Here is a 13,614-nt window from a genome sequence, read left to right on the forward strand (position 1 = left end):
AGAAACCATAACCATCCACCACCCCCCACCACCCCCAAAAAAAATCCCATAACCTAAGTCTTCACAGTGCTGCTACTGCACTGTGAAAGAATCCTCTCTTCTCCAGGAGCTGTTTTCTCTTACTCCCTGTTTGTGATGTCTGCCTTTAAATTTCCCTCTTGTTTAGTTGCAGCATGCACTTAATGAGCATATGGTAATATAAAGGAGAGGTGAGGCCCCTTGCCCCTATTGTAGAGCATTAACTTGCTTTGTGTAAGTAAGTCTTAGTGTTTTGTGCCAAGTGGCAGAATTTGACTGTGTTGGGCGTTTGGCATCAAAACAAAGATATGAAAATAAAAAGCTGTTTGCCCAACCAAATTTCAGACTTCAGGTGGTTTAACTTAAATCAAGAAAAGCAAGTTTAGTCTGTGGCCAGATTAATTTTTGCTGCAAACGCCCTGAGCAGTGTGTTTCAACTAGCAGGGCTTGTACAGCAGGGAGGCACCCACAGCCTTCCCTCTTCCTCCCAGTGCTGGGGGAAGGAGCAGGTCTAGACCCTTTCTCCCCACCTGACCCTGTTCCCGGGTGATGAACATCTTTTCCTAAGGAGATATAAATGTAAGAGAAGAAAGGGAGAGAAGTGATTTCAGGATGCAGAGAACTCAAGAGCCTGCAGTAGCTTGATTTAAGGCAGCCTGGGCAGGGACACTCACCTCTGTGAGGCACAGGCCTGCCTGACCCCTTGGTGGCTTTGACCCAAGCGACTTTTGCAAAGGAGCTGGCCTGTCAGGTTCGAGTCCTGCTTCTGGCCTGACACCACACCTGCCTCCCCCACTTCCTCTTTTGAAGTGGAGTCAGGTGCATAGGGTGCTGGGTTTTGCCCTCAGCCTGGTGTTGGCAGAGGTGGTTGTGTCTGGGCAGGACTGGGAGCTGCTTCCATGTATTTCCCTGGGGCCAGTGCAAAGCAGTAGAGAGAAACTGAAGGTGGGCTAGGCACAGAGAGAAGAGGTGCTGGAGACTAGGTTGAACAGCTAAGGGGAAAATGGGAAACACGGAGGTGAGGAATGGGAAAAGCAGAGGAACAAAGCTAGGTGGGACTCGGGAGGTAGATTTCAAAAGAAAAGAGAAGTTTCCAAGGAAAAAGTAGGAAGTTACTTGAAAGGAAGTGCAACTGAAGGAATTGTTCACCAGATCTGTTACTGAAGCCATTTTCAGCTCTGTGTCAGGAAAGGAAGATGATTAGAGTTGGTTGACTGAAGAGGGACAGGAAGCATTGGTGCTTCCCGTGGCTTTCTTACTGCTTACGTGCAAGCTGGTCCTGATGATGTTCCTGTACAGGTTCCTCGGTTCATTTCGGTGGGCTGGGTTTTTTTCCCCCTCAGATCACATGGAAGAGCTGCCTCCCCTTTTTTTTTTTTCCCTCCCTCCCCTAATAAGGGCATTAGTTTGCCCCCCCCCCCCCACCTCCACACATTCCAGAAATACACACCAAACAGTTGCAAGTAAACACATGCAAAAGAATGGCGACGCATCAAAGCAGGCTCAGAGGACGTTGTTAGGTCTGGATTCCACGGCTCAGAATCTGTATTCTGGATTTTGAGTCAGTGTATGAAAAGCAATAAAGAACATGCTGGTTCACCAAGTGAATAACTCAATTATTTGGGAATTCTGAGATTCCTGGCATTTTTAAAGTATTCACTTCCCCCCCCCCCCCCATACCAGAATTCATGGCTGGGCCCTAGTCACAAGTTCTATATTCCCACAAAATGCAGTAAAGTGGCTGGGGCTACCTCCTGAAGCAGCTGTGCTAGTGCCGCAGCTGTGCTAGTGCCACAGCTGTATCACGGCAGGCTCTGAGCCTCCAACACACCGCCTCCCTTCCGTAGCTAATTGCCTGCCATTTACAAAGCGTCAACAAACTTCTAAGTTTAATGGCTTTATGCCCCATGGATTTTGCTCTGTATTGCACAAAATGCTGCGTTTTAGCTCAGCCACATGCTATGGTAGGGAGCCACAGCGCATTGCAACGTTTCTGAAATGCATGTTTGAAGGTGCTCTGTTGCCAGCCACCATCCTTTCGGCACCACTCGCCCCTGCAAAAAACACGGCCCCTGGGAAAACCTCCTGACTCCATCATGGCCCTTCAAAAGACGCTCCATCAGCCAGGCCCTCCCTCTCTCTGCCTACACACCAGTGCCAAAGCCAGCTTGGTCAGTACCTCCCGACTGGCTGTCTCCACCCGTGACGTCACTCTGTAGGAAAAACTTGTACTTGATTAAAACTACTTTAGTTCCACTTCTATGTAGAATAAAATGAGGCCAACAGCTTCAGCTTACACAATTAACAGTCGCCTGGTTCATACACTTCATAAACCACGGTCTCATTCACTAATCCCAAACTAACAAAACATGACATTATCTTGTCAGGAGCAATGGATCTTTGGAAATTACACTATGCTTGTAAAGTGCCCTTTTAAGTATTGAGCAACACTTTTGCTTAAAAAGTGCTTTTGAAGGCGAGAAGAAAAAGAGCAAAGAGTTCCTGAAACATTTAAAGTTTGGCTTTCCAGAGGGTTTCTCCTTTGTTTGCTTGTTTTGTTGCCTAGAAACTGATCTAAATAAGAGACTCCACGTAGACAGTGTTCTCTGGTAGAGGCTCTCTCATGGAGAAGGGCTGTTTAATTGATAGGAGCAAAACCAAGCATGCACGAAGAGCCAATGCCCAACAGTCACTCTGTCAAGGCAGCAAGTCAGCTGGGTAGGACAGAGACCTTCTGTTTCAGCTTTAGTGGAAGCAAACTGTTGTTCATTTTGCCAGCTATTTTGAATATTGTGGATAAATACTTTTATTTATACTTTAACCTTAATCTGCCTGGTGATTTTAACCATCTTGGTAGCAAGACACCCATAGCATCTATAGGTGTGGTGAACTTACAGACCTAGGTAGTGAGACCTATCGACACACAGCCTATGTCCCCTTTCCCACCACGTTCTGTGGAGTAGCCAAATTTCAGCTATATGGGCTAGGTGGAATGGAGACAGGAACAGCACCAGTAACTGGTGATAGCCAGAAAGATAAGGCACCAGCAAGATATTTGGGTGCCACTTTAGACCCCAAAGGTCCTTAAAGAAGACATCAACAGACAGACCTCATCTATATAAACTGTGATTATTCAGCAGCAAGTGATGAAGTCACACAGTATAAATCCAGCCCCTGGCCTGCAGCTCACTGGATATTCATATAGCATTGACTGCCCAGAACACTTTTGCTTGAGAGTATGCTAATCCTTTTTATTTTGCTTTTAGAGGACCGGAGTCAAATATCACTGTTAACAGTTACTGCACAGAATAGCTAAAAGCTTTTCCATCTTTTTATTACAGAAAAATTTTGTTCCTGGCAGTTCAGTATTGTACATTTGGTACAGAATGAATACTTCAAACCCACAAGATTTTCTTACTCATAATTGGATGAAAATAGTGCAGCGCTATTTTTGTATCATGCCTATTTCACATCTTCTCTTGTACAACTTAGGGACGACAAACTTTGTTTGGAAAAAAAAAGATCCCAAACTAGCCATCTCTGTGTTCAGACTCTTAGGCCAAAGTCATAACTGAATGCCTTTTTGTTTGTCTCACGAATAGAAATGGCCTGATTTCCAGAAATGCTGAATGTCCTCAGTTCTCAATGACCTCAATGGACTCTGAAGAGCACCTCTAACATCTGAAACTCATGCTCGTCTTTTTTTTTTTTTTTTTAAGCCTAAATACAGATTTATAAGCCTAATTATTAGAAATCCAGATTTGAGAATTTGGCCTGGAAAATAGCGCACCTGATTTCTTTATTCATTGATTTCTTCTTCATCATCTTCAAATGCTTCCTCTCCATCATTTGCTGTTGCTTCTTGGTATTGCTGATACTCTGAAACCAGATCATTCATGTTGCTCTCCGCTTCTGTAAATTCCATTTCATCCATTCCTTCTCCTGTGAACCAGTGGAGAAAGGCCTTTCTCCTGAACATGGCCGAAAACTGCTCTGAGATCCTTTTGAAGAGCTCTTGAATAGCAGTACTGTTGCCAATGAACGTGGAAGCCATCTTGAGGCCACGAGGAGGTATGTCGCACACTGCCACCTTGACATTGTTTGGGATCCACTCCACAAAGTAACTGCTGTTCTTGTTCTGGATGGCCAACATCTGCTCATCAACCTCCTTCATGGACATGGGACCACGGAAGACAGTAGCCACTGTCAAGTATCGCCCGTGTCTTGGGTCACAGGCTGCCATCATATTTTTGGCATCAAACATCTGCTGGGTGAGCTCTGGAACAGTGAGTGCTCGGTATTGTTGGCTGCCTCGGGCTGTCAGAGGAGCAAAGCCTGGCATGAAAAAGTGAAGGCGTGGGAAAGGGACCATATTTACTGCCAGCTTCCGGAGGTCAGCGTTTAGTTGGCCTGGAAAACGCAGGGATGTAGTTACCCCACTCATGGTAGCAGAAACCAAGTGGTTTAAATCACCGTATGTTGGAGTGGTGAGCTTCAGGGTGCGGAAGCAAATGTCATACAAAGCTTCGTTGTCAATGCAGTAGGTTTCATCCGTGTTTTCAACCAGTTGGTGGACCGAGAGTGTAGCATTATAAGGCTCCACCACTGTATCAGAAACCTTTGGAGAGGGCATGACACTAAAGGTATTCATTATCCTGTCCGGATATTCCTCTCGTATCTTGCTGATGAGTAGGGTTCCCATGCCAGACCCTGTCCCTCCTCCCAGGGAATGAGTGAGCTGAAATCCTTGCAGGCAGTCGCAGTGTTCACACTCTTTCCTTACTACGTCGAGTACAGAGTCAACCAACTCTGCCCCTTCTGTATAGTGTCCTTTAGCCCAGTTGTTTCCTGCACCAGTTTGTCCTAAAATAACATACAATAGGGAAAGAAAACATACAAAATTATTGGTAAGGTTTGGTATTTGCATGCTAAATTGATTCACAAAAGCTGCTATAAATCCGTCAGGTAGGTAACTGTAACAGTTTTGCTACAAATATCTTTGGAAGTATCCACACAAACTTTTTATAAAGTCTCCTTTTGCCTCAGGTCCCTGGTAGTTTTCATTTATGCCTTTGGTGCTGTGTTGTTTTTTTTTCTTTTTTAGTATTTAACCTTTCCGTAAATGCAATGATGGCCTTGACCCCTTGCTTTGAAAGCTTTCACACTCCCAATCCCGCTTATCCCATAAACACAAGACAACTGTTTAATATTTAAACACTTGCTGTTTATAAGGACCATGATGTATACAAAGCTAAATGACAGATACGCATTTCTAAACAAAAGGTTCTTGGACTGTTCCCGTGAGACACAGAAGCATTGTTGTCATTCAAGGATAAGGCTGGGCTTCAGAAGTCCTATTTAACTTGTTATATCAAGAACGACAGCTTTTTTTAATTCATGGTTACTTAGCCTGAATGAAAATACTGATCAACAGAAGCTTCAAGAATGTTATTTCAAAAACTTGGAAGTTAGTAAGTGCCTTTTAGCCTTTACTGGTTTCCCTACAAACTCACTGTTCTTCAGGATCTCCAAAGCAAGCTGCAAAATTGGATTACTGACATTTCATGAGCCCCTTAGTTTCTCCCCAGTGCTTCCATTTTCCTTTTATGTGCCACTCAGTTTATTAAGATGGACAGTCTGGATCTTTTGTTATGTCACTATTTTTTTATTACTTAGATAAGAAGGAGGATTAAATGGAGGACCACTCCGTTAATACTCCTGTTCCTCACTACAGACATACACTGTGCCACAGAACTCGCTCAGTGGTACCTTTGTGAGTGGCATTCAGAAAGAGCAACAGTTTCAGAAGTAGGTATAGAGCTGTCAGCTTCTGCGTTGTTCTCCAAGACCTCCCCTTTCCTTCCTATTACCACGTCTCATTTCAATTCCCAGGGCGCTGTGTTGGTGCCAAACATGATTCAGAGAAACTGCTTGCTGGGATATTGTTTAAACATGATGCACTTTATTTTCACTGCATAAATGCTTGGTTTCCTCATGATGTATTTGGTTAGCTAATGCATTGTTCTGTATCTTGCTGTATTCTTCTCTCTTTGAACCTAGGGAGCTCAGCACTTCCTGTCCAGCTGGGCAAAGCACTAAGTAATATCCTTCCCGAATTAAATATGCTTGTAACCACCTGCAGTCTGCTTGAGCAGATCCCCCACGACAGATAGGGCAGCACATCAGGCTGCACACTGACAAGGAGACATCACAGCAAGATGTCGAAGGATCCTAACAAAGCCAAATTCTGAGTTTAGGACTTTATTTTGCAGATTGCCCCTCGTGTAGGCATCATATTGTCCTTCTTCAGTGGGTAGTGAGATAAGGAGACAATGGGAAAAGGAGAGAATGAAGAACAGGGACAAAGAACAAGGTAAGAGGAGAATGGGAATTATTCCTACAAATGTGGAAAAGATATTTTCACGGGGGGGTGGGGGGCAAGAATCAGCAGAGACTGATTTAACTTGCTTTTGCTTACTTTGTAGATTAAGTTAGGAGGTAAAACACCACCTCTGTAGGTGGACCTGTCCTCCTTCAGGTCCTCCACTGTGCTGGACTCACTCAGTCTCATTTGAGTCACACAAACTCCTAGATGCCACCTGTCTCTATCACACTAACACGACCTTTGTATTTAAACTGCTGAGCAGAACTGTAGCAGCAGCTGCCTACACCAATACTAACGGTTTTCCTCCGGCCCACAACTCTCAGCTACTCCACCTGCTTAGGGTCTCTGACGTTTTAATTCAACCTTTTCTACTGTGCACATGTATATGCCCAGTAATCTGATACTTCCAGACTCACCAGCTCTACAGCACTGTGAAGACCACTACCACCACACAAAACACGTACAATAAGCCCTGGAAGCTCCAGACTTCTTACCCATGACAGTTCAATACAGACTGGAGGCCATGGCTCTGACAAGGCTGGCACACACCTGGAAATCTTGATCACGATCCTGTGAAACCCTACTGGATGCCCTTTGCTTATCAGGTACCTTCCAGACCTCTGAAAATCTTAAGACAAACACATAACATGATCAAATTCCACCAGGACTAAATCTCTAGGTGGACATGTCCACAAAAATCAGGACTTGGCACATCTTTTGCCAATCCTGGAAGCTCCGCGTTGCATGCTGCCCATCTCTAGCATCCTGCTTCTGCCTTTTCTCACTGTGCATTTACCGAGGTCTAAAGGAATTCTACATGAAGCAATCCCACAACTTATCTGCACTCTTGATACCTTCAGATCCTTCTACCACTATTTCTTTCTCCAAAACATTATAGGGTTATCACACATGTTCAGGTTGAGCTGCACATGCACAGAAGCCACTTGTCTAACAGTCAATTTATTTTTTAATCCCTAGAATAGCAACTATTTCCTGCAATCTTCTTTCACTCCTTTCCTCTCTTCACTCCTTTCCTCTCGTCACTCTGAAATAAAAGACAAACCTGGGAAGAGGGATCAGCAGCTTGCACACTATCACTCAGAAGCCCAGTACAGACAGCCTTGGTGCAGAACACACAGTACTGTTTAGAGAGGAAAGGACTCCTCTGTCAGACCAACAGCCATTTTGTGGTTGCCCCTACCAGTTCAGACAACTTAAACTGGGGTGGTATCTGTGTTGCAAACCTGGCAAGGGTGTACACAATAAAAGAACAACAAATGCAAAAATGTACAAATGAAAACTGGTTAACAAGAGGAGCTACATCAGAGTTCACAGCAGTTCCTGGCGGGCAATCATATGCCACTAGAAGGCCAGGAGACCTGCTGCTCTCATACAGTGACATCATTCCACCTGCCCCTCTTCACCATTTAGATCACTACCTTGTCAACATAAACATTAAAGCACAAGGACTGTTCGTGTTCATCCCAATCTCCTGCTGAGCTGAGCTAAAATTCCTGTACCTGGAGTGTGTGATCATGTACTCCATATACCTGAATGAAATCCTGACTAATGATCGATTGTTACTTGCTATGGAGACCCGGGCACATGCAAGTATATACAAGCAGCAGTGGAAAACATCTCCATCAGAATGAGCCCAACAGCCTGGGGTACAGCAAGCATGGAACTGCCAGCTTCTGCTGCAAAATCCTTTGTGGGCCCAGGCCAGATTTTTAAAAGAGAAAACAAAATGCTTTGTTGGCTTTTGACACAGATCATTACTTCAGCGCTCAGGCAGCCATTCGGCATTATTCAGCATGTTGGGAGGATAGTGCCTGATGCTGGCAGGGGCCTCTGTCAGATATGAGTTGATCACATGCTGCTGGTTCATTGTTAGCTTGGCAGGAAGGGAGTACAGTGAACTGGACTATTGTTGAAGACACTCTAATTGATTTTGCTCTGGTTTTACTGGTGGTACGCCAAACCGTAAAGCTCCAGTTCAGGTATTTCCATAGGTCAGGTGAATTAACAGAGGGTTTGTGTAGTCCATGAAAGAGAAAGAGAGTGAAAGGAGAAACCTGAATACAGAAACGTACTTCATAAAGCTGCCTATGTCTATGGCTTTTCTTCCCAGGCTTCCTTCTACATGTTGTAACTTAAAATTCCTGGGAAAGAGACTCTTTTTAACATCACTGCCATGGAGCATACAGGAGAACAACAGGGACAGCACTGAAAGTTTGAAGTCAGTTAAAGGATTAAAGGGTTAACTCCATAAGGCTTCTTACTCCCCATCTCAACAGCAACAACCCAGACTTGTTTGTTTTATACCACCCAAACAATGTTTATCTTGTCTCTGTCTGTTCCTGGCATTGTTCCTTCCTTATGTTAACACAATATACCAAACTAAGTTGCAACTTAACCTTGTCTTGGCAGGAGGAAATGTTTTTGTGGACAGTGCAGACTTGGAAACCAAAAGGGCAACAGAGTTCTCGTGGTAAGCTTTCATTCAGACTTCCTGAGCAAGCAGATCACTTAACTTCCACATGCCGTTTCTCCTTTAGTGCAAAGGGACCAATAATGCTTCTGTACTTTGTAAGGAGGCTACGGAATTCAATTCTGGTAAGGTGCATTTTTAAGCTTAGATGGAAAGTACTACAGAAGTCCAAAGTGAAACAGTAAAGGCTAAAACAACGCTCTGCAAGAACCCTGCAAAACCAGAAGTTCCCCACATGCTCTCAGACCATTCCTCATTATGTTGGAAAATAACCCAGTAACTGGTCATATACAACAATGTTTTCCGTATTACAGTTATCTTCCTCCACTGTTTACTATACTGCAAGGATCTGCCAAAAAAGTTGAATTACACAGCCTATAAACAAGCTCAAGCATTTAATGAGAACTCAAGTGAAGAATAGTCTGGTTGGTGGCTGAGTTTTTTTTTTTCCCCTCTCCATTTGCTGCAGAATTTCCATGCATTTTGTTGCGTTTCTCTGGAGTTCATACATACAGAAAACAAATGTACTTTATCTGAATACTATAGGAAACCTTCAGTAGTTTGCTAATTGGAGGAATGATTAACAGAAGAATGACTGTTTCAGTTAACGGGATCTTTTAGCTGACTTACAGATCATTGCAATCGCATTGTTAAGCTATTAGGATTTCTCAGTACTAACCATCACGTTGGAATAGGGAGATTAAATGGGTTTTGACCATTCACTTGGTAATCAAACACCTGTTGGATAGTTTTGTTTTTTAAAGTGACATCCACATACCAAAGATGAAATTATCAGGCCGAAACAGCTGACCAAAAGGACCAGATCGCACACTATCCATGGTTCCCGGCTCCAAGTCCACCAAGACTGCTCTTGGTACAAATTTCTGGGCTACAATAAAATATAAGCACACCCTTAATGCTCTGAAATAAGCTAACACAGTTATAGCAAATACATTATGTCTCATATTATTAGTCTAATACAGATCGTACAGATATAAATATTTCTGATAGAGGAAGTCATGGTGGTGAAAAAACCCAGCACCACAGGAACAAATCAATTCTGCCTGAAAAATAGACCTGGCACCTTTTGAGTCATACAGACGGTATATTACATTTTGTAAGCGCTTTTTGCAATAGGTAAGAAGGATGCAAGTTTATGATTAGAAAAAATGGTTTAAATGTTCTTTATAAGAAATTAGGTCTTTTCTGTGAATAATGAGGCAAGTGAAGTGTTTATGTTCAAATGGTCCTAACACATTTCACAAGCTTTTATGCTTCAAGGATTCACCACCACTGAAAGAGCTACTTGGTGTAGGTGGCAAACAGTAATAGATTAACACATCTGCCACAAAGCACAAAATAAAAAATCTGTATCCAGATGAAATTATTCAAGAAAACTCAAAAAAATAGTATGAATTAACCTGAGCTGGAAAAAAGATGAAACATTCACACTTCATGTCAATGGACCAAAGGGCTCACGATCCCCATTTTACACTGCTGACACCCTTCAACATCAGACTGACTCGGAGGATTTGGGCACCTTTGGCCCAAATTAATAAATCACCTTTGAGTTCTCCATTATCTGTGGCACAACCCTCTCAGTCACAAAACCAGGGGCAGAGTACTACAGATGCAGGCTCATACAACCCAGTTTGCTTTGGGGCAATTGATAAGACACATCTGATGAAATAATCATATGGTAAAAGTGCAAACGCCTCGTATAGTGTTAAGTAATAAACAAACCTCCACCTCCAGACCCTAAGGACAGCCCCTTATGCAGTTTCTCTCTGCTGGGGAGAAAACACCCAGTTATCAGTTTATAAGAAAATACAAAGTTTATAGAAAATAGGCGCATGTCCAGAGAAGGGCAACAAAGCTGGTGAAGGTCCTGGAGAACAGGTTTTACAAGGAGCAGCTGAGGGAACCGGGATTGTTTAGTCTGGAGGAGGCTGAGGGGAGACCTTATCGCTCTCTACAACTACCTGAAAGGAGGTTGTAGCCAGGTGGGGGTCGGTCTGTTCTCCCAAGTAACAAGTGATAGGACAAGAGGAAATGGCCTCAAGTTGTGCCAGGGGAGGCTCAGAGACATTAGGAAAGACTTCTTTACTGAAGGAGTGGTCAAACATCGGGACAGGCTGCCCAGGGAAGCAGTGGAGTCACCATCCCCGGAGGCGTTCAAAAAACGTGTTGGTGTAGCACTCGGGGACATGGTTTAGTGGGCAGGATGGTGGTGGGTTGATGGTTGGACTTGATGATCTTAGAGGCCTCTTCCAAACTAATGATTCTAGATAATCTCTTCTGTGTGTAATGGGGTGAGCTGGGATCAGCTGGAGGCTGACAGGCACAGGAGGTGTGACCAGATGTGTCACACTGCACAAACCCGTTCTCTCCCAGATGTGTGCCCCTTCCCCCGGAGTCCCCTGTCCCGCACCCCTCCCCACCCGACACTTACAAGATGATTCATTATAGTAGACATTGATCCTCTCCAGCTGCAGCGCTGAGTCACCGACATAGCCTCCGGCCGGGTCAATGCCGTGCTCATCACTTATCACTTCCCAAAACTAAGGGAGGAAAAGGAGAAGCGGACTTAGAACTTCCCTGCGGAGCACCGGGGGCCCTGCCCACCGCCCGGGCGGGGCTGGCGGCCCCGTGGTCCGGCCCGGCCGCAGCTGCCGGATTCCTGGCGTGCCCGCCGCCCCTCCCCGCCCGGGCCGGCACAGCCCGGGCCGGCACCGGGACTTAAGCCCAGCGGACGAACGGCGCCCGCCCAGCCCCTCGCGGCGCGCCGGTGTTCGCAGGGGCCTCTCGGACTCGTGCCGCCCTTCCGCGCTTTTGAGCCACGGCCCGGCCAGTTTAAACACAAAAATAATTAAATAATAATTAAAAAAGGTCCCGTTTGGTTTCGGTGCTTCCCAAAGCCTTTTATGATCACGGGGAGAGGTGGGATGCGCGCTGCCCCGCGTCCCGACCGCGGCCGGCGGCTCTGGGCAGCGGCGCGCTTGGGATACGGGAGGGCGGCAGCGGGGGGCGTCTGGCACGGCCCGGCCCGGTCCGGCTCACTCCCGAGGGGCGGCGGCCAACGTCCCCCAGGCGCTGAGAGGCCCCGCAGGCGGCGGGAGGGCATCGGCGTCCCCGGCCCCGCTCCGGCTCACCTTGGTCCCGATCTGGTTGCCGCACTGTCCCGCCTGAATGTGCACGATCTCCCTCATGGCGCTGCACCGCTCTCCTACCGCCCAGCCCAGCTATGCGCGGCGCCGGCCCACCGGGCGGCGCTTTATGGGCGGCGAGGCGGCGCGCGCGCGCGCCCACCACCCCCCCCCGCTCCCGCCGCCGCGGCTCGCCCAACGGCCGGCGCCCCGCGCGCGCTCCGCCAGCGGCCGCCCCCGCCCCACCGGGGCGAAGCGGGGTGGGGGGGGGGGACGGGACGGGACACGACGCAGACGACACGGAACGGGGCGACGGCGCCACCCGCTTTGTGACATCGACCTCTGACGCGTTCCTCACCCGCCGTGAGGGTCCCGGGGCCGGGGGTTCGCCTGCCCCGGCGGTGGCTCCCATCCGCGCTGGGCCTGGCAGGCGCGGGGCTGCCGCCTTCGCCCCCCTGCAGGCGGGCATCATGGCCCCCTCCTGCCGGTCCCCGGCCTGCCGCCACGTCGGGCGGGCAGGCTGCAGCCTTCACCGGCGTGGCCGCAAGCGAAGAGACGGGTGGACCTTCTCCCCGCCGTGCCCACGGCCATCTTCTTTGCCCTGCGGTTCCCTGACGTGGGTCTGCCAGCAGATAACAAGCCGCCTTGTGACACTTGTGACTGGGAGCTCGAGGGGTCTTTATGGAGCTGCTGCCCTGAAAGCTCATGTCGCCTCAATACAGAGCACGCCCTGGAATATGTAGAGTTTGGGTAGCTTGATTTTTCATGAAAAGGGAGTTTTTCTTTCTCCTCCAGAGAGGAAGCAAGTTCTCACGACTGCTCCATCATCTCCTTTATGGTCCCTCTAGGTAGCTGTTGCATGGTTTCCCAGGTAGAGAGAAGCCGCCCAGCTTGGCTGCCTGTTTTAATGCCAGTGTGACTTTTCACAAAATCACAGGATCACAGAATGGCAGGGGTTGGAAGGGACCTCTGGACATCATCTAGTCCAACCCCGCTACTAAAGCAGGATCACCTAGAGCAGGTCACACAGGATCATATCCAGACGGGTTTTGAATATGTCCAGGGAAGAAGACTCTGCAACCTCCCTGGGCAGCCTGTTCCAGTGCTCTGTCACCCCCAAAGCAGAGAAGTTTTTCCTCGTGTTCAGGTGGAACTTCCTGTGCTCCAGTTTGTGCCCATTGCTCCTTGTCCTGTCACTGGGCACCACTGAAAAGAGCCTGGACCCATCCTCTTGACACCTGCCCTTCAGATATTTATAAGCGTTGATAAGGTCCCCTCTCAGTCTTCTCTTCTCCAGGTTAAACAGCCCCAGGTCTCTCAGCCTTTCCTCATAGGAGAGATGCTCCAGCCCCCTCATCATCTTTGTAGCCCTCTGCTGGACTCTCTCCAGTAGTTCCCTGCCCCTCTTGAACTGGGGCCCCAGAACTGGACACAGCACTCCAGATGTGGCCTCACCAGGGCAGAGTAGAGGGGGAGGATAACCCACTTTGGGGTGCCATTGTCTCTGTAGCATATTCCAATGTATAGCCCTGCTGGGAGGCATTCATCTGTCTGCGCACGTATTTACCCTCTGA

General features: G+C 47.2%; 1 protein-coding gene across 1 annotated transcript; it reads right to left on the reverse strand.

Moving 5' to 3' along the window:
- Positions 1 to 3,336: 3,336 nt before the first annotated feature.
- TUBB6 (tubulin beta 6 class V) lies at positions 3,337 to 12,110 on the reverse strand. Its single transcript, XM_086472748.1, has 4 exons — positions 12,047 to 12,110; positions 11,347 to 11,455; positions 9,673 to 9,783; positions 3,337 to 4,881 (listed from the first exon to the last, which is right to left on the reverse strand). Exons 1-4 carry the CDS (start codon positions 12,101 to 12,103, stop codon positions 3,818 to 3,820), a joined length of 1,341 nt encoding a protein of 446 aa, XP_086328874.1. The 5' UTR covers positions 12,104 to 12,110; the 3' UTR covers positions 3,337 to 3,817.
- Positions 12,111 to 13,614: the final 1,504 nt, after the last annotated feature.

This window comes from Leptosomus discolor, chromosome 13 (genome assembly GCF_034619465.1).
Source record: "Leptosomus discolor isolate bLepDis1 chromosome 13, bLepDis1.hap2, whole genome shotgun sequence".
In the NCBI taxonomy this organism is placed as follows: domain Eukaryota; kingdom Metazoa; phylum Chordata; class Aves; order Leptosomiformes; family Leptosomidae; genus Leptosomus; species Leptosomus discolor.

Bases quoted from the DNA above. Each gene is read 5' to 3' on its own strand.
- TUBB6 (XM_086472748.1), bottom strand. From the start codon at position 12,103: ATGAGGGAGATCGTGCACATTCAGGCGGGACAGTGCGGCAACCAGATC. The intron at 9,784-11,346 runs GTAAGTGTCGGG...ATTTTATTGTAG, and splicing joins CTACTATAATGAATCATCTT to CCCAGAAATTTGTACCAAGA. The intron at 4,882-9,672 runs GTATGTGGATGT...ATGTTATTTTAG, and splicing joins GCCTGATAATTTCATCTTTG to GACAAACTGGTGCAGGAAAC.